The sequence below is a fragment of the Hakea prostrata genome, chromosome 3, assembly GCF_041222555.1.
Source record: "Hakea prostrata isolate BN-2017 chromosome 3, UWA_Hpros_2, whole genome shotgun sequence".
Taxonomy (NCBI): domain Eukaryota; kingdom Viridiplantae; phylum Streptophyta; class Magnoliopsida; order Proteales; family Proteaceae; genus Hakea; species Hakea prostrata.
This window is the reverse complement of record NC_142602.1, coordinates 54,876,377-54,896,778: the sequence shown is the minus strand read 5'-3', so window position 1 is coordinate 54,896,778 and position 20,402 is coordinate 54,876,377. Positions and strand designations below refer to the sequence as shown.

At 37.8% G+C, this 20,402-nt stretch overlaps 1 protein-coding gene across 2 annotated transcripts; it reads right to left on the bottom strand.

Moving 5' to 3' along the window:
• Window positions 1-436: 436 nt before the first annotated feature.
• LOC149022523 (glutathione gamma-glutamylcysteinyltransferase 1-like) lies at window positions 437-19,967 on the bottom strand. 2 transcript variants are annotated; one of them, XM_089150591.1, is made up of 8 exons: window positions 19,761-19,967; window positions 18,812-18,968; window positions 10,678-10,916; window positions 5,341-5,504; window positions 2,803-2,854; window positions 2,448-2,675; window positions 1,807-2,307; window positions 437-1,348 (listed from the first exon to the last, which is right to left on the bottom strand). In XM_089150591.1, exons 1-8 carry the CDS (start codon window positions 19,833-19,835, stop codon window positions 1,265-1,267), a joined length of 1,500 nt encoding a protein of 499 aa, XP_089006717.1. In that variant the 5' UTR covers window positions 19,836-19,967; the 3' UTR covers window positions 437-1,264. The 2 variants fall into 2 exon arrangements, with proteins under 2 accessions (XP_089006717.1, XP_089006718.1); XM_089150592.1 differs by lacking the exon at window positions 19,761-19,967 and adding an exon at window positions 14,916-15,124 and having other exon boundaries at window positions 18,812-18,872.
• Between the last annotated feature and the right edge of the window lie 435 nt (window positions 19,968-20,402).

The window sequence follows — 20,402 nt, the reverse complement described above, 5'->3', positions numbered from 1 at the left end:
TACTATGCATAACAATGCACTTTTGTACTAAATGATTGGTTGAGATTAAAAATTTAATTTAAAATTTTAAAAATTCTTAATAATCTTGTATTTACTTTGTTTTCTCAACCAATCATTTAGTATACAACAGAGACTAATACACAGCGAATAATGTTTTCTTATTTTCTTAACTACACGAACCCTTTTTCTTAGGTAAAAAGCACACTATTTTTTTCCCTTTCTCTTTTTTGGTAATTGAGGACCGAATCAGTTTACATATGCCATATGAATACATCCTCAAAAAGCGGTAGCTTTATAATCATTTAAATTTACAATAAGGCTTTGTCCCTAGCCGCAACAAAATTCGAAATATAGATGTTTCCTGGAAAAGAAAACAAAAAAAAAAAGACCCGATCGATCGCTTGTGCGTTTAAGAAAAAACCCCACTTTCATTTCAACCCACATCAATAATCTCACTTAGCCAAATGTGGACCACACATGACACTGTGACCCTATTCTTTTTCTGCAGGTGACCCTATTCTTTTTCTGCAGAGAACCTCTTTTACACATTATCCATGTATGAAGATGGAAGATTGGATCAGATCGGTATCAGGATTAATTCTGTCTGATACTCTACCTATCAGTACAGGAGGGTTCGGATCTGTAACTGAATCGGTATTTGCCAATAACTTGCTGATCCTATCAAAGTCAACCGATTTGATCCCAGATTATGAACCTCGCCCAGTAAATCGATCCATATCACAGCCATGGCAGGATACCTTCTAAAATGTAAAACAAGGAAATAGAAGTTGGAGAAGAATAATTTGGTACCTGCTTCCCAAGAGCATAAACCAAACACAAACAACACAGCTGTTGTTCATTAAGATAGACAAGTGCACCGGTTATCCATGTTATGGTCAACCTCAATAAGATCCTAAATCTTGATTTTCCCTAGAATCTGACAGAGGAAACACAAGATTTAGTACGAAGAAGGCTCAATACATGGCAGAAAATTTTCCAGAAGAAGCAATATTGTCACTACTTAACATTTCATGATTTCAGAGAATTTTAGGAGAAGACACTGGAAACATAAGTATCAGTACTCAAAAAACGATGATTAACACCAGGCTGAAAATTCGGGGAACCCCGGGCATTATTACTTGTAGCAAGAAGTACTTCAATAGAAACGCATTAATCTTTTTCGGCAACGAGTAACACATCAATCATGTTCTTGAGGAAAGAACATCTGACCCCCTGGGATGGAGATGTGGAAGCAATAAGGACATTAGAAGAGTGTACCGAGATCTTCATCTACCTTGTCATCTTGACATCTCTTGAGGAAAGAGAGCTGTTTTCTCAGATGCAGCACCTGCAATGGCATAAGGGGGGCAAAAAGTGAGACCACAGATATCTGCATCAATTTGTGCAGTAAAAGTCCTCATAGCAGAATGCATCAGCCATCAAGGAAACAATGAGATCTCTGACTTGCTGAAAGAGGAAAAAACCTCAAGCATACTACATGTACCATGTGCTTGAGCACTTAACAGGAATTACTCCTAGCACCAAGAATACCCATCACCATGTTAAGTGCATTTAATTTCTTGAGTAAAATGTCAGAAAATCCCCATATGCATAGCATAGGAGTAGGACCTCAACCAGTTACTAATTAGGACCCATAGAGATCAACACAAAACCAAAGTTGAGATAAACCTTAAACTAAGATGATGTTTGTCCATTCAAATGATTGAATGTGAACAGAAAAACAGTACATAATCATCGAGATTCTCAAGATCAAAGTTGCACCTAAAAGATAAATAAGTTGACTACCTCTTCTTGCAGCAATTGGGGGAGACTGTCCGTTGAAACAAGGCTGTGAATTTCCTGCAACAACTTTTCGTCTTTAACATTAGACCATGTAAGTGGAGGTAAGGCCAGTAATAATACTGTAAGCAGGTCATTGTTTGCTGGAATGTCATTGCCAAGATTAGAACCACAGGAAATCCTCTGTTTTTCTGGTGATGACGGAACTAGCACATCCACACTGTGTTCCCCACTCCCTGTCACCACGGTACCAGAGACCATCATAACGGGCCTGTCACCCTCAGCTTTTAAACATTTCACACATGCAGCCCTGCAGCAGAATTTATCCGAGCCATACTTCCCTGCCAAAAGCTCTGCTCCTTGGCAACAGATATTTGCAGCAATTTCAGGCAATGTGTCATTCTTTATAAGACATTGCAGGTTTTGACAACACAAGTTTGCAGAAGACAACCATTCAGTCACATGTTTGAAGAGTTCAGTTTCATGAACTTGTTTCAGTATTTCTTCCTGAAACCCAATAGGGAGGATTCGTTTCAATAGAAGAGGAAATATCAAATCTTAAAATTGTTGAGAAGTAAGTTGTTTTAAGAAAAAAATGAAGATATTTCCTGATTGCTGAAGGATTAACTTTAAGAGCCACACATGACCTTTACAGCAAGCCTTTCTTTCTCCTCTTTGCTTAAACCAGAGATGCCGTCCTCTTGTCTTCGAACTTCTGCAACCCACTTGATGAACTCTCCAAATTTTGCAGGAAGTGATGTAAATATAACAGAAAGAAGCTTTTGAACATCCTTTATATCTTCTGACTTCAGGAGGACAGGTACATCATCAATTAGGTACTTTGACATTCCATTCCAACTATCACTTTTACAGCTCTGCCCAATGTTACACAGTTAGCCAAACTGAACACAACCACATAACTGTAATATGAACCTTAACCAGCAATCCTAATAATTTCATTTCAACATTGTGATCTACCAATGAAGGCACTGAGAATCTTACAAGGGTAAAAAGCAATGGTGAAGCTCTGTGAACCCTAGAAATGAGCATGAACCTGTGGGGGAAAATTGAATATTGAATGCAATGAGACAGGTTTCAAGAACACAAATGAGCATAAATTTCCATGCAAAACTCAAGCCCTGGACCAAATTTACACTTACCATTACCACATAATCCTACAGAAATAGCAACAAACAAACAGAATAGACAGATGGAACATGGAAATGAAGTCTGTCACAAGGAAAAAGTTGAACACTATCATGTTCTGAAGTGCTGTTAGAAGAAAAGGGGCATCACCAAAATTCATAAACTAGGGTAGGCAGAATACCAACAGATGCCTCTAACAACAGATGCTTTTCTCCCTTTGGTTGATGAATTTTTTCATTCATCCAAAAGAAAATTAAAAGCAATGAATTTTTTCACAAAAAAAATAAGAGGGATGAATTTGAAGGAAGAGAAGTAGGCCTCATTGTGTATGACAAAAATAATAAGGCAAGACCATTATAATTTTCCATCTGTGGTAATCACATCCTTGTTGGTTGCAACATACGTGACCATTTTGAATAGATCATTAGTTTGAAAATCTCCTTCCTAAATGGATCCTTTTCTAGAAAAATATTCCAGCATGCCCTCACCGAGAACAGGAAGTATATCAGTACATCCTATGCTTTTTGCGACATGGAAGGGGGCGTTTCCGCTTTGCAAACTCAGACAGGGCTGGAACTTGACATGTGAGCAACAGACTTGGAGTTCACCTCTGCAAGAATTTCAGCTCCACTTAACTGCCATGTGGCAGCCATTGGGTGACATGCTTTTCTACCTGTAGGTGAGGGTTTGTAAGCCCCTCCTTTCTTTTTAACAACTTCTGCAATACTTCTGGCAGATCTATCCACTTTATTCTGGAAATTGAAGGCATTTTAGTTCCTTCTCTTTTGGCACCCGGGGGGGTAGAAAGAGCCAAAAACAATGTGGCAGCCCAAAAAGGCAAGCCTAGAGGGGGGAACCCCAGTAAAGAGGAAACACCTAACGAAAGGATGACAAATTTAAATATAGCAGAGGCAAAAGAACAACTAAGGACAATACATCAAAAGTGTGTTTGGTGGGGGCAAAGAGAGAGGACAATGGTAAATGGATGATACATCAAGAATTCCAGGATAGGGAAGAAACTCGTATTCTGGCAAACAAGGAAGAAACTACAGAAATTTATCCCAGCCATGACACCATCAACAATTTGATCAGAAAAAAGAAGGAAAAAAAAAAGGAAAATTTTCTCTCTACCCTAGATCTACTCTCAATTTGCTCTTACTCACCTCTCAAAAGTTTCATATCTGATTCCCCTCAAAAAATGAACTATTACCTCTCCTTCCCTGATATTTCAAATGGCCAAATTATCCTATACCGTTAGCTTTTTAATCGATTATGCTGATTTCTTTTTTTTTTAGTGGATTTTTCTTGTGTTTTTCTTTTACATTTTCTCCCACTTTTGTAAGAATTCATTATATATGATTGGAAATTTTTTATTTTTCTACATTCTTTTCTTTCTTCCTCTTTTATAGGAATTTTTTATTAATTTTTTCCCTTTCTCCTCTTTATAGGAATTCATTTAATGTGGTTAGATGTATTTTTTTCTAGCTCCATCTTTTATAGGAATCCATTAAACATGATTAGATGAGTTTTTTTTTATCTCTCCCTCTTTTATAAGAATCCATCAAAGGGAAGATAAAATAAAAACAAAAAAATTATAAATAAATAAATCCTACAAAAGAGACAAGAATAAAAAAAGTCAAAAAATACACCTATATGATATAATCCTATAAAAGAGGGAGAGAAAGAAGGGGAAAAAACAAGGGGGAAAAAAAGCAATTGCTTTATCAATATAAGAGGCAAAAATAAAGACTAACTTGGACCATTTGAAATATTAAGGGAGAAGCAGAGGTGGTTCTTTTTTTCTTCCCTTTTTCGGGGGGGGGGGGGGGGGAATTAGATGTAAACTTTCGAGAGAAAAGAGAATAAATAGAGTTAAGTATAGGGGAGAGAAATTTTCCCAAAAAATTATAACTGAAGAGCAGAACCTGTATATTGGGGGCCAGCAAGCAAGGAGAAGATTGTTATTTTGGTTTCAATTACACAGGGAATTGTGGATAAAAAGAAATTGGCATTAGTTGTAACTTGTAAATGGACAACATCTTGCATAATATTATTTTTCCTTTATCTTGTGCAGAAGTCTTTATTTGTGAAGCATAGAGAGCCTTTGTTAAGGCAATCTGAAGGTACCAATTTTGGAGATCTACAAGTAGATCGACTTTTCCTAATTAAAAAAAAAAGAAATCCTAGTGGTTATTTTCATGTGGGGGGTTTCCCTCAAAATAGAATATAACTTCATCATTAACAAAGACAGAAAAGGGAGAAAGAAAGCCAGGGAAGAAGCAGCTCTGAACTATCTGTGAGAATTGTATTGTTTATTTGGAATGTATATCACAATAGACCAAAGCTCCATCAATCTATTTGAACAAAATACCAATTTGAGAAACAAATTAATACCCTCTACGTTGTCCTGTTGCTTCATCAACAATATCCATGGCTTCCCAAAGAAGTGTAAGTGGAACCCAGTGAGGAGGATACTTAAAGCGAGCCACATCCAAAATAAGTGCCATGTCTTTTCCAGCATGATAACCACCAATAGGTGAAAAATGACCTGTCCCTGTCTAGATAACCCCCTTACAATTAAACTTGCAAAAAGGTATGAAAAGAAGATGAAAAGCATATAAGAGCATGTTATAAAGTATCAGAATGTCTTGTCTCCTCTCAGTCAATACATATGAGTATCACATGAATCAATACAGAATGAGGCAAATCCTTTTTTTTTTTTGGAAAAAAAAAGGGTATCAAGTAGTATAGCATTGTATCGGCCAATATGACTGATTTAGGAATCAGAAAAACACCTAAATAAATGAGCATCAGTAATTATCATATTGTATCGGCCGATATGGTGAGGTAAAATAAGATACATTGAGAGGCAGACATTGAATTGTGATTCCATAAAGCAAGAGGCATCAACAGCACCTGACATGATGAATTTTTACCCAAAAGTTCAATTATGTAATCTTTTAAATTCCATGCATGGGACTTTCATTTATATATATGCATGTATGTAAGTATGCTTCAGAGTGTACTTCTGTGTATCTTGACCACTTTCTAGCATATCTAGTGGGCAATATGTACTCCAACAGAATATGATTCATCTCTTAAAGTTCACCTCACCATACGATACACAATTACAATATTCAACTTTGTATATGAGAGTCTGGAAATATACTAAAGACAAAAGAAGATCAAAGGATACTCAGCTATAGTAATGTAAGACTGTAAGCCCAAGGGTTACAGTCCCAATATGTTGTTCAAGCTCCAACTACTCCAGTAGGGAAACCCAGAATTAGGTCTAGAAAAGTCCATAAGTAGAAGGTAATGGATGTGAAATGACCATGGTGGGAGATCTTCCTTGTTGTAGATGTGCTAAAAGTAGTTGCAAGTGAAAATTCAGACAAAATCCACAAAAAAAAGGTAAAAATTGAGAGTTCCAGTGAGATCTAGGGCGAGATATAGCGAGATATAGCGAGATATGGCGAGATCTCAAGCAAGATATCCAAACTCTCTGCTCTTGCCCTCCATCTCGTTTTTTCACCTTGCCGAGACGAGATAAAGGGCGAGAGCAGAGAGTTGGGATATCTTGCTCGAGATCTCACCATATCTCGCCATATCTCGCCCGGATCTCCGCTGGAACTCTCAATTTTTACCTTTTTTTGTGGATTTTGGCTGAATTTTCACTTGCAACTACTCTTAGCACATCTACAACAAGGAAGATCAATCATTCTCTAACTTGTCTTATAAATTTATGATTTAATGACTTATATAGAACTTCTAATGGTTGTATAATTATTTTATTCTTGAAAATTGAGATTGTGATACTCATATAGATGGAATTTTGATAACATTTAAGTTAGTTGATGCATTTGATATACTTGCTTTTCATTTATATGCCTTAAAGGTTCTATATTACATGTTGTATAACATTGCATTCCCTAATCCTACTACATTTCGGTTTCACACTATGGGTAGACTTAGAAATCATACATAGGGTTGTTTCTAACAAATCCAATGCCACCAACGTGTTCAAAAGGCCTTAAATAACCTAAATACCAAGTTTCAACCCAATTGGAACCCTAAAACCCACCGAGATGGGCCACCGAGTTGATGCCAAAAAATTGTATATCTCGACCGAGATGGTCGAGATCTCTCTTTTTCAAGGTGGCGAGATCTCTCTCGAGAGCGAGATCTTCTACCATGGAAATGACCCTGGATTTGGATCAAATGTAAGTGCAAACAGAAGTAGAAAACACTTCAAATCTCAATTAATTCTGACCAAGGGTCGTTGAGTTATGATCTTCATATGTTAAAGCAACAAGACTAAATCACAGAAATAGCAACAGGCTTCAATAGTGGGTAACAGTAGTAGCAGCCTCTAGAATCAACTGAGGATGGATTCTGAACTTCAGTTTGAGACAATGGATTGTTGCAGAAACAAATAGTAACAGCAGCAAGGAAAAGATAGGGAGAAGGGAATAAGAAGATAGAAGAGAAACTTTCTTTTTTTTTTTTTTTTTTTTTTTTTTTGGGGGGGGGGGGGGGGACGGGTTATTTCAGCCCTAGGTCTCTCCCCGACAGCTATCTCAGCTGTTGGACATGGATTCCTCTATAAGCAATGGCAACATGGCCTGCAAATTTGATTTCTCCAAAGTCTGATTTTCAATTGCAATATAATGGGCCCCATAAGTATATTTATGGCTTGGATAAAGCTTTACAATAAATAGAAACTTAGTAGACTGAAAATAGAAACTGATAACCTAGTAACTAGTGACAACAGAATCTAATGGAAAATAGAAAGTCATTAAAATTAGAAACGGCTAGGCTTCATAAATTAGCAACATACATAAAAAACTAAAATAGACACTAAGCTAAACTTCTAAAGTGCTCGAGAATAAAGTCTTCATGTAATCTGATCTTGGGCCCCAAAAATCTTCTATGGATCTTCCTAATATGCCAAAAATGTGCTGACACTGTTCATTTGAACAGTGTTTTGGCTTCTTTTCTTCATCTTTGTTGCAGCTATCCAAGTTGACTGGTCAAAAACTGTGGAGCAAGGGGACCTAGTTGGATCAACCGGCTGGTTCGAGCTGGCCTCCAAAATTAGGACCATTACTTGGCTGGTTCTAAAGTGTCACCAGTTCTACATCATATAAACCACAATAACTCATAATAAACCTCCAAACTTAGGATTGGCCACTAACCGTAGCTACTCTTTCCAAAACACCAAAACGGAAGATATTCTTGAGGTATAGCCTTTCACTTTATAATGGATGCTTATATTGAAACTTAGAACTCCGATGGAAATATCATTCAGAATAATTTACCCCTTCTATTGAATGACATTAAATGGTTTAATACAGTCAAACAAAGAAAGGAAGGTAGAAGAAAAGACAAAGGGAATTATGACTAAATTTGGCAAACCTGAGAAAACAAGGAAACTACCGTCACTAATGAAAAGACCCATGTCCTTATGTGATGTTCAGTTTAATAAGAAGCTCCTACATTAGAAACTCATTTTTACACTTGTCTACCATAACCATATACTGTTCGCAACAACTTCCTAAAGGCTCAAACTATTAGGTTAGGGCAGCATCCACGTCAAAAACAACACTTCCTTCATGTGCAGGCAAAGATACATGGTCTTTGCACTGGAAGCTCAATGGCATTTCCTTCACATGGCACCAAAGAATAAGAAATGCCTGCTACATTCTTCCAATGCATTTAGCAGGAGTCAACACTTGACCTCCATGGTCTGAAAACCATGTTCACTTCAACAACAATAACAATAAGCCTTGTCCCAACTAAATGGGGTCGGCTACATGGATTCTTGCCCTCCAATCAGTTCTGTTCGAGGCCATGCTAGATACAAGGCCTAAGCTATACATATCCTTTCTCACCACTCCTCCTAAGGTTATCTTAGGTCTACCCCTAGCTCTTCTAGTTCCTTCAATATGGATTATATCACTTCTCCGTACAGGAGCATTTATAGGTTTCCGTTGAACGTGGCCGTGCCACCTCAAACGACTTTCTCTAAGCTTATCACTTATGGGAGCAACTCCCAGCCCAACTCTAATATGATCGTTTCTTATCTTATCCATCCTAGTTTTGCCACTCATCCATCTTAGCATCCTCATTTCTGCTACACTGAGTTTATCTATATGATTCTTTTTAACAGCCCAACACTCTGCACCGTACATCATAGCTGGTCGAACAACGATCCTATAAAATTTTCCTTTAAGCTTTAATGGAATACGCCGATCACATAAGACCCCGGACGCACCTCTCCACTTCATCCACCCTATTTTAATTCTTTGGGAAACCTCATCTTCCAAATCACCTCTTTTACTTATGATTGAACCTAGGTACCTAAAACAATCACTCTGAGAAATCTCTTTATCGTCAAGTATCACCACCTCATCATCTGGCCGATCATGACTAAAGTTACAAACTAAATATTCTGTCTTCGATCTACTAAGTTTAAAGCCTTTTGATTCCAAAGCTAATCTCCATGATTCTAATTTGGTATTAATCCCCACTTGGGTCTCATCAATCAACACAATATCATCCGCAAAAAGCATACACCAGGGGACCTCATCTTGAATGTCTTTGGTTAATTCATCCATTACCAGTGCAAATAGATATGGGCTTAAAGAAAACCATGTTCACTTCCTTCACCTAAAAGCTTGAACTTTTAAGGAATGGCAGCATCAATGTATACAGTACCATATAAGCATCTTAACTAGAAAGGATCGTGGGAGACATACCAAAGGGTAGAGCAGTCAATTAATCATCCCTTCATTGATGATTTGTAGGGCTTTGAGGGCACAATTGGCAATCATATTTAGGAAGGTTTTGCAAATTTTAAAAAGGGCAAACCCGGTGCCAAAGGCTTCTGCACAAGCAGATCCGGAGGGGCGTTTGGCCATTTGCTAATCGCTATTAAGATTAATTTAAAAAGGGAAATTAGGAATGAAGCTGTCCTTCAGAGAAAACAAAAATGGTGGGCTGGACCAGAGATAGGTGATCCTGGTTATCTAGATCTCTGTAATAAATGTAAGTTTTTCACAGTAATCAAAAGAGTGATCACGGAGATATCAATTTGATACCAACTGGTCATGCTGAACTTTACCTACCAAAAACTTTATAGGTTCTAAAAGATAGGAGACGTAACGGTGCTAACCATTGTCAGATTGTTGCAAAAAGTATCAGAAACTGATTAGTTGAACTCGGAAAACCAGAAAGAGGCATAAGAAAAGACAAAACATGTCCAAGATTAACATGTCAATAAGACAAATTGTTGCTTTTACCAACCTAAAAGTTGCTTACAACAACCAGATTACACAAGAAATTCAGCTTACATACTTAACGATAATTCTCACCACACAAACCAGTTATACATTTTTGTGGACATGAGATTACTTTTAATGAAGTCCCCCCCCCCCCCCCCAAAAAAAAAACAACTTTTAATGAGGTATAATTCTTTCAGCTAAGTACCAATTTTCAGTGGGAAAGGAACATAAATAGATTTTTCAATCGCTAAACCAATAGGTAACAAATAAAGGTTTAAGGATCAAAAAACCATTGCTGATCAAGCTCACAGCCATAGTCCACCATCCTTCCCTTGGATAATCAGTTTTAGTTTTTGCAAAAAACAACTCTCCCCAGAAATCTGAGACATTTATGCTAAAATAAAATACAACTGGCTACACTGCTGAATATTATTGAGCACCATACCTGTTTGAAAGGCGCTCGATGGTATGAAGTGATAACATGACAATCTTCAGAAGAAGTACATGACATTACATATTTACGAAAATCACTGATGGTGGTCTGGTTTGTGCGAAACGCTTCAACTTTAGCACCAGCACACTGGGCCAAACATGCAACCTTCCCCAATGTGATGCCTTCAGATTTAACCTTTTCTAAGGGCTCACAACAGTCCAGCATTGATTCATCAAACCACCTCCAAGGTCCTGTTAGATAAATCATTAAAATATGATGTAAATACTGCCATGCATGAAAATAATTAACAAGTTAACACTGGAGAACAACCAGTATGGTGAGTTCTAAGTAAAAGACAGTTTAACACATTGCAGCACCCTCCCTCAAAACAAAGAACTCAACCAATTTCCTAATTTCTTCACAAATTCAGAATTGAAATGAGTCAAATTTGACGCAGGTCTCATCAATTTTACCCGCCCCAACACAAGAAGCATGGAAGACACCTAACGCAAGGTAAACAGGGAGACCTGTGGCGTGAGGTTGGGTCACATAGGCCCTATTTTTTTTGCAGGTCAAACCAGATTTGAATCTGTAAAGAGTCATAACAGGCCGAAATCATTGGAAATAGGAGACCAAGGACCAGCTTGACCTGCCTTGTTGGTATCATTTCCAAGGATCAAAACAGATAGCTTTTACCTTTCCTAGGTTGGATAAACATCATCATATTTATTATCAAGCCTTGTCCTAACTAAATGGGGTAGGTTACATGGATTTTTGCCTTCCAATCAACTCTTTTTGAGGCCACGCAGAAACAAGGCCTAAGTATGCTTATCTTTTCTGGCCACTTCTCTTAAAGTTATCTTAGTCTACCCCTTGCTCTTCTAACTCCTTCAATCTGGATTATATCACTTCTCCATACAAGGGCTTTTACAGGCTCCATTGAATGTGGCCTAGGTTGGACAAGAGTGAAAAAAAATCAATCTCCCTTTATATCAAAAACCATTCTATCAATTATTTTGTAAACCATTAAAAACAGTCTTTCCAGATTTATCAATCCAGTCAGCCTCAGCAAAGGCATCTGGGATCCACCCAATTGCTGGAATCTTAATGTGCCCACAATCATATTGAAGGCAAGACAGGCTTACAGAACAACCATTTTAGCTCAATGGCCTACCCTTCAATATAATCACTAATCAGCTTCCTCCCAGCTCCCATGGTAGCAGAAAAGAAGAAGCTCAGCTGCAACTGTCACCAGAAAATATATCCATCACATGTAGCCACTCCATGGAAACGGACCAATTAGGGGGAGAGGGGGGGGGAATAAAAGAAAGAGGGTTAAAAAGTTTTTTTTCTTATTATCTTTTTAGTTCTAATTAATTTTCTAGACCCTGCAAGCATATTGGTATTTCAAGACAGTGGCTAGGCTTTTCTGAGTTAAAATTGTTGTTTTCATTAATTATTACTGATTGCACCTCCTGCTGTTTATGATTTCTAACCAAATCTCAGCTAATTATTTCATGAGTTGTCAACTGTTACACTGAACTGAGATGAGTTGGTTGATGTTTAGTTCAGTTACTCTCTTGAATCAGTTTCAAGCATCTATGCGCTTTCAAACTAGAGTGCTCCTATCAGAATGTTGTTTCGTTAATAAGATTCTTCCAATTTGAATTTGTTCCCAACTCTTCATATCAATTGTTGCCGATGGAATTGACATTTAATTAGACTATGGAGGTCCCACCTTTGGTTCAGGGGCAAGCTGTCAACTGTTAAGAGGTGATCGATGTGTTGTGCCTGTGCAGACTGGCGTGTGAAAGATGCAAGAGTCAAGAAGCACGCTAAGTGGAAGGCCAAGAGATGCCCCCAAGGGTTGCTGTCCAGGAGCACAACACTAAATGGGTTGCATCAAATACTTAATTTCTTAATTATTACGTAATTTTAGTCAGGCAGGGGCAGTCTTGCAATTCAGCCCAACCATAAGCGCAGTCTGGTCTTTTCTAACCAGGTTTACTTAAGTCGGGTTTTTAACCAATAAAGAAGCCCACAAATTGGTCTACAGACCTTATAAGACCTACTTATCTGCTGTTTGTTTCCAAGTTAGAGTCTGTTTTTAAGTCCTAATCCAACACATAAGTACTATAAGTAGGCCTCTAGTTTGATGGGAGCATCCATAGTTAAGAATATCAAATTTTCTCTCAGTTTGGAGTAATCTTATCATGTGTTTGCTGCTGCAATGTTGGTTCTGTTCAGTTTGGTCAAGGTCGGTCCAAGACTGAAGTGACTCCAAGGTTCTAGGTGAGATCAAGCCAGAACCTTGTTGTGGCTAAAAAAACACCCTTCAAACACCATTTTCATCCAACTCCAAGAATCTATAAGGAGGCCTTCCATCCAAGTATTTCGCAGCCTTCCTCATCGCCCTTCTTCTAACCAGCCAAATCCTAGTTCTTGATTTTCTCAATTTGTAACTGTTAGAAATCAAGCTTTAAACAACCAAAACAATGTTTGAACTTGAGAAAAGAAAAGAGAGAAGAGAGAACCACAAACCTGCAATTCTAGCTAAATAAAACTAGAATTGCAAGCTTCCTTTATTTATAAAATTTAAGTGCTTAGCATACAACTTGCAACAAATAGGTTGGAAACTGGGTCAAAATAGAGCTTTAGTGAAGAGATTAGCAAATCGGTCAATAGAGCTAACAAAGGAAGTCTTTATAAGCTTTTTCTTGACTGTGTCACGCACAAAATGACAGTCAACCTCTATATGCTTCGTCCTCTCATAGAACATTAGATTACTAGCAATGTAAGTGGCAACCTGATTGCCACAAAACATTTTCATAGGAGCAGAAACTGCAAACCAAATCTCTTCTAATAAGGAATGAAGCCGCATTAATTCAGCAACAGTGTGGGCCATGGCCCTATACTCAGCTTCAGCACTAGACCGGGCAATAGGGGATTGCTTCTTACTCCACCAAGTCGCAAGATTTCCACCAAGGTAGGTACAATAACCTGTAGTAGACCAGCGATCAGTGACGGATCCAACCCAATAGGCATCAGAAAAGGCAACCAAGTCCATACTTTGATGTGCTCGATAGATGAGCCCTTTCCCAGGCGCATTCTTGAGATATTGAAGAACTCACATTGCTACATCCTAATGAGCCTTCCTAGGAGACTACATAAACTGACTCAACATACCAACAAAATAAGAAATATTAGGACAAGTAACAGTAGGATAAAAATGTTTCAATAAGACTCTTGTAACGATGGACATCATCCAACAAATCACCATCATCTCATCCTAACTTTAATTGAGGGTCCATGGGAATGTCACTAGGCTTCGAAGCAAGCATGCTAGTCTCAATCAGAAGATCTAAGACATATTTTCTTTGTGACAAACTAACTCCCTATTTACTACGGACTACCTCAATCCCCAAGAAATATTGTAGATCACCCAAGTCTTTGGTTTGGAAACATTTCTGTAGGTGTGCCTTGACTATATGAATGGCTTCAACATTAATGCCTAAAAGAATAATATCATCAACATAAACTGTCATAATGACAACACAACCACTCTGTCGTCTAACAAAGATAGAGTGATCATAATAACACTATACAAATCCAAAGGACTCCACAGTCTTGCTAAATTTCTCAAATCAAGCTCATGGAGACTGTTTAAGACCATAAATTGCTTTATGAAGTTTGCAAACACGAACATTGTCCTCTCTCTGAGCACATACCCTGGAGATTGCTCCATATAAACTTCTTCACGAAGATCACCATATAAGAAGACATTTTTTATGTCAAGCTGAAATAGAGGCCAATCATAATTCACAGCTAAATCAATCAAAACACGAAGAGAATTAAATCTAGCTCTCTAGCCACACAAGAAAAAGTTTCAAAATAATCCACACCGTATGTTTGAGTATAGCCCTTAGCCACCAAGGGAGCCTTTAACCTTACAATTGTACCATCAGAATGATACTTAGCAGTATACACCCACCGACAGCGGACCACATCTTTTTCAGGAAATAGGTTTACTAAGGAATATGTATTACAAGACTGTAAAGCATCCATTTCCACATCCATGGCGGCTTTCTAGCCAGGGTCTTTAAGGGCCTCAGTATTATGGGTTGGAATATGAATAGCAGATAGAGAAAGTGCAAGGCAATGAACATGAGAAGGTAGATGAGAAATAGATACAAAATTGGAAACAAGGAAAGCAATGTCAGAGTGTAAAGTACAAGTACGAGTACGAGTACCTTTCTTCAAACCAATTGGCAAGTTATCTGAAGTCGGGGTTGGATCTCCACAAGAAGAATCCGCTGATGGAGAGGATGAAGTGGGAACATCTATAGAACCAGCTTCAATTTCCACTCGGGGAGAGTTACTAGTATTTACAGGAGGAGCAATACTATCCACAATGCGCTTTGCCAAGTTACGTCTCCGCTGATAAACCTGTAGAGGGGCACTGCAAGTGGAAGGAACCACAAAAGGAATAGAAGAAATAGGGAGAGCAACATTTAAAAAAATATTTTCAAAAGATATAGATGGACTAGGGTAATAAGGTGTATCTTCAAAAAAAGTCACATTCACACTTACAAATTGTTTACGATGAACAAGATCATAACAACAAAAATCTTTTTCAGTACGTGAGTACCCAAGAAAGATACATTTGACAAAACAGGGGAAATGTTTATCCAAAGGATGTGGTAAATGAACAAAACAAACACAACCAAAAAATTTGGGTGAAACTAAGAACGGTTCTCTATTTGGAAAAACAACTGAAAAAGGAGATTTTTTAGAAAGTAAAGTCATAGGCATTCGATTAATTAAATGACCAGCAGTCAAAACGGTATCACACTAGTAATTCTAGGGACATTCATCTAAATCAGAAGAGCTCACATAACCTCCAAGAGGTGGCGATTTTTGCATTCAGCCACTTCATTTTGTTAGGGAGTGAATGAGCAACTGGTTTGATGAATCATTCCAAGGGAATCAAAGAGGGTAGCTACATCATGTTCTACATATTCTAAAGCATATCAGACCGAAAAATTTTAATAGGAAGAGAAAATTGAGTCTGAATTTTATGAATAAAATTTTTAAATGTAGTTAAGAATTATGTTCAATCCTTTAAAAGATAAAACCATGTAAGACAAGAGAAATCATCCACAAAAATAACAAAATATCGAAAACCATGTCTATTACTGACTCTACAAGGACCCCAAATATCGGAATGAACAAAAGAAAACAAAGACTCACTACAAGGGACTGAGCATGGAGGATAGGTGGCACGATGATGCTTCCCTAACTCACACACTTCACAATTCAATCTAGACACTAACTTAAAAAGAAGGAAAAAAAAAAGCTTTAATCTAACTAAAGATAGATGGCCTAAACGACAATGCCACAGGAGAGCATCTACACCATTGTCAGAGAGAGCCGCAGCAGGGGCAACATGTCCAGATAGTAAAGTCTGTTCCTTTCACACCCTCCACCAATTGTCTTCCTAGTGTGAAGATCTTGGAAAACACAAAAAGTGAGAGTCAATGTCACAAAACAGTTTAATGCTTTAGTTAACTGACTAACAGATAATAAATTAAACGGAAAGTTTGGAACATGAAGGATAGAAGAAAAAGTAAGAGAAGCTATAGGAGAAACACTTCCAGAGCCTAGAATAGGTGTGGAAGTCCCATTAGCTATGACAACAGAATTATTAGTAGTAGATTTAGAAAAAGAGTTAAAAAGCAACGATTTACCAATCATGCGAGAGGAGGCCCTTGAGTCAATGTACAAAGGGTAGGAGTAGAAGTGAGAAGTGATGTCTTACTTGTATAAGAAAGTATTGCAGCAGAAGTACCAGTGGATGTGGAAGTGTCAATCTCAATATTTTGCAACCAGCGAAGGATTTGGCTACCATCATCTTTTAGAGTTTTAGACAAGTATCATGAAGAAGATACAAAACCACTATCGTTATTTTCTACATTGTTAGTACCCTTATCGAAAACGGTATGATTGGGAAGTTGCTTTGCCCACTCTGGCTTTCCACGTTTGGCCCAACAAGCTTCCACTAAGTGTCATGTTTTACCGCAATAAGTACATAACAATGATGTCTTGTTAGAGGATTGAAAACCACGACCTCCAGAAGATCTACTAATTCCTCCATGACCACGTCTCCTTCTGCGAAAGGTAGTAAAGGCTAAATTTTCTCCTTTAGAACTTTTTTTTGGAGAACTTCCTTCCAGTTTGATGGAAGTAATTTGAACATTGACATGACTTCCTTGAGGTCCTTTAGATTCAGCCGTACTCATGGTTGAGTCACTTGTAATTGAAGACACTACACTGAAGTAGATACCACTCGAATCAGCCTTCTAGAACTTGAAGTAGAATGTAAAAAAGAAAAACTCTGCAAACCTTGGTCCGAATTGAGGAAAGAGGATTTCAAGATGCAGAAGAAAAAAAAAGGTAATGTAGGTAGGAAGAAAATCTGGATTTGATCCAAGTTCTGGAATGTGTACAGGTAAGGTAATAAGTAGGAAGATCAGTTCATATAAAAAACTTGATCTCACAGTACATTAGATACAGCATTAGGTGGCTGCACACCAAGGAGAACTTCAAAAAAAAACAAAAAATAGAGAACACTGAGAACAACACTGTTTTTATTTAAAAAAAGCTCTGATGTCATGTTAGAAATCAAGCTTTAAACAACTAAAACAGTGTTTGAACTTGAGAAAAGAAAAGAGAGAAGAGAGAACCACAAAAAAAACCTGTGATTCTAGCTAAAGTAAAACTAGAATAGCAAGCTTCCTTTATTTATAGAATCAAGTGCTTAGCATACAACTTGAGAGACAAGAAACTTGTCCTCTAAAAAAGAAATAAAGAGTACAATTCATTGACAGAATTTTCTAGTATTCTAACCCCTAAAATCTGTCCAAAATAGAAATTACAGAAAAAGGAAAGTTCTTAAATTAGTAACTAGCAGAAAATAAAAACTATGCTTTCTAGAAACTCCCAAAACTTGTGTAGCAAGATTTCTACAATATAAATAGAAAGTAGAGTAGCATATCTAAAAAAGGAAGCAAGCATCAAGGCATAATACTGTTCACGCGAACAGCAAAACAGCCCATTACTTCAACAGTAACCTATCTTGAAAACCCCCAGAATCACAAATCTTCATATAAAGCAAACCAACCATCCAATCCCTCCAAACTTGGAGGAGATTCCCCACCAAGTAAGCCACCACTTGATCCAAGTTTCAGCCCAATCTGAATCCATTGGACCACCTACCAAAGACAAATAGGGTTTTCTCCCCATTTCACCCCATCTCAATAATTGTCTTTTTCAGCTTGAAAAATAACCTAATTACGTTAAACCTAACCATAATGATATCATACATCACAAATTATCACCCATATCCACACTCCAGTAGCCACAGCTTCTAGCCCATTGGAACACATATCTCAAAAGCCCTTAGGCCATAACCAAAACTAGCCTTTTGAAGCCTTGAATTAATTCTGACCTAGAGGTTGGCAGTTTGGTCCTCAATCAATTGAGGGTACATCAGCAACCTTTAGTTGAATGCATTCCTCTCCCCCACCCACCAAACAGAGAAGGAAAAAAAAACAAGTTTCATCGAATGCATTCCTCTCCCCCCTTACAACTCTTTAGCTCCTCTTAGATTTCCCATGTCCCCTATGCAGACTCCATTACAGAGGCACCAAAATTATTTAGGGTTGTCCATGATCCGCATAGTTCATGTTTTCCAAAACTTTTCATACATTGACATGTAGTCATCACAACAACTCAGCATTTGTTCAGAAATAGGGTCAGCTGCATGGTTCATTGGCCTCATATCAGCTCTATTAATATATAGTCACTATGAAGGCAAATGTGAAAATAATTATTCATCTTTGTGGTGGCAAAACTACACATAAGTAAGGGAAGTACAATAAAATAATTGGAAAAATGCTACAACCATGAAATAATAAAAAAGACCAAATAAGAAACTAAAGAACATGACAAACTGAAAATTCAAATGAAGGCCATACAAAAAAGTTGCAAATTTACATTAGGCATAGTTTCTTAAGTACTCATTCTTCACTTCGAAACAATTTCATTCAAGCACCACATCCACAAGATGTAATAGTTTTGGAATTACCTTTCCATTTTCTTCCAGGATCAATGGCAAGGGCATTCAATACCATGGAGAGGCTGGCCAGTCCACAATACGCAGGTTCTGATTGAGTTTGGAAGTATGAAATCAATTTGTAGAAAGCTTCCATGTGTCCACCATGAAGGGCTTCAACAAAAAGTTGCTGCGACGTTGGAGACAAGATGAGATGGGTATGGATAAAAAGAAATCGGAACAAGAGAACCAAAGGTACCCAAACAGAAACATCTACAGAAGTTCAAACAACGTACTATCCTGAATTCACAAAAAGAAAAACCCCAAGACGTAAGGGTGCAAGAGATACTTCCTATACAAAGGTTTGCGTCTTTGTTGTGCCATTTTAAACTGTGTTTTGAAGGGCAATGCGTTGAGACCACCAAATGCACAAAAACTGTGTGTGAGTTTCAAAGCTTAACCTAGTAAAATATCTTTTTGTTTTAAAAACCACACTTCATTAGAAAGAAGATTGTGACTCCTGTCATTGATCCACTCAAATCCCTCAGTTTTACATGTCATATTCAGTTGAAATTCTGTGACTAAAGGAACAGAAAGCACTTGGATGTTTTATTTTTCTCTTTTTCTTTAACTTGATAAGTTTCCTTACCAAACTTGTCACTTGTAAAACCAGTTGACGTTTTTATGGACAAATCCCCTCCCCTATCTCTCTATAGTACATAAAACCTATCTAACAAGTATTAATAGTCAGGAAATAGCTGCAAATGGAGCAAGCAACATCACTCAACACGTATTTCATGCACACTTTTCTCAAGAGTAGAACCATACAGGAGGCCCACCGCAGTTCCTCTAGAATCTAAATTTCATATAATTCCCATTCTTGTTTATGTAGAAAGAAGACACAAGCAACTAAAAGGAATTTGCAAAAACAACAGAAGCTTGGAAATTTGAACAGACGAGCATTGACGCATAGAAAACAAACCTTTCCTTCGGATGAAGCGAATTCGATAGCAGGAGGAGAGGGAAGAACACGCCTGTACAAACCCGCCACCGCCATTTTCGCGTGTTCTTCGTCTTCAGCAATTCAAAGTTGATCTGTTGAAATCCTCGCAACTCGCAAGGGAATTAGTAAAGTTGTGAGCCGACTCGTGGTTTACTAATACAGCGGTACTGTCCGCCAAGTCCCCACATTTTCAAAGCAAAAGGAATATGTGCGAAACAAAATTTTAGGTTTTTTATAATGTTCTCACCAACAATGCCTAAGCACTGGTCATTTACTAGCCCTGTCTCCACCACAGTAGAAAAACGCCTTGTTCCGACAGAGAAAAAGATCTTACTTTGTGTGGTGTGCCCATGTCGGACCAAGTCGCCACCACCGGCACGGCGACATATCACCGACATGTTGGCCATTTTTTGAGTGAAATTGCACCTGCACGGTACCGTCAATGTCTTGAAAACGAGTTAAAAACTTAAAATACTTGTGTGGTGTGCCCATGTTGGACCAAGTCGCCACCACCGACACGGCGACATATCACCGACATGTCGACGATTTTTTGAGTGAAGTTGCACCTGCACGGTACCGTCAATGTCCTGAAAACGAGTTAAAAACTTAAAATATTTGAAA

Excerpts from the sequence above, each read along its gene's own strand:
- LOC149022523 (XM_089150591.1), bottom strand. The coding sequence starts at position 19,835 with ATGGCGGTGGCGGGTTTGTACAGGCGTGTTCTTCCCTCTCCTCCTGCT. Across the intron at positions 5,505-10,677 it reads ATCGAGCGCCTTTCAAACAG|ACAGGGACAGGTCATTTTTC; the intron begins GTATGGTGCTCA and ends GGGGTTATCTAG. Across the intron at positions 2,308-2,447 it reads AAGAAAGGCTTGCTGTAAAG|GAAGAAATACTGAAACAAGT; the intron begins GTCATGTGTGGC and ends ATTGGGTTTCAG.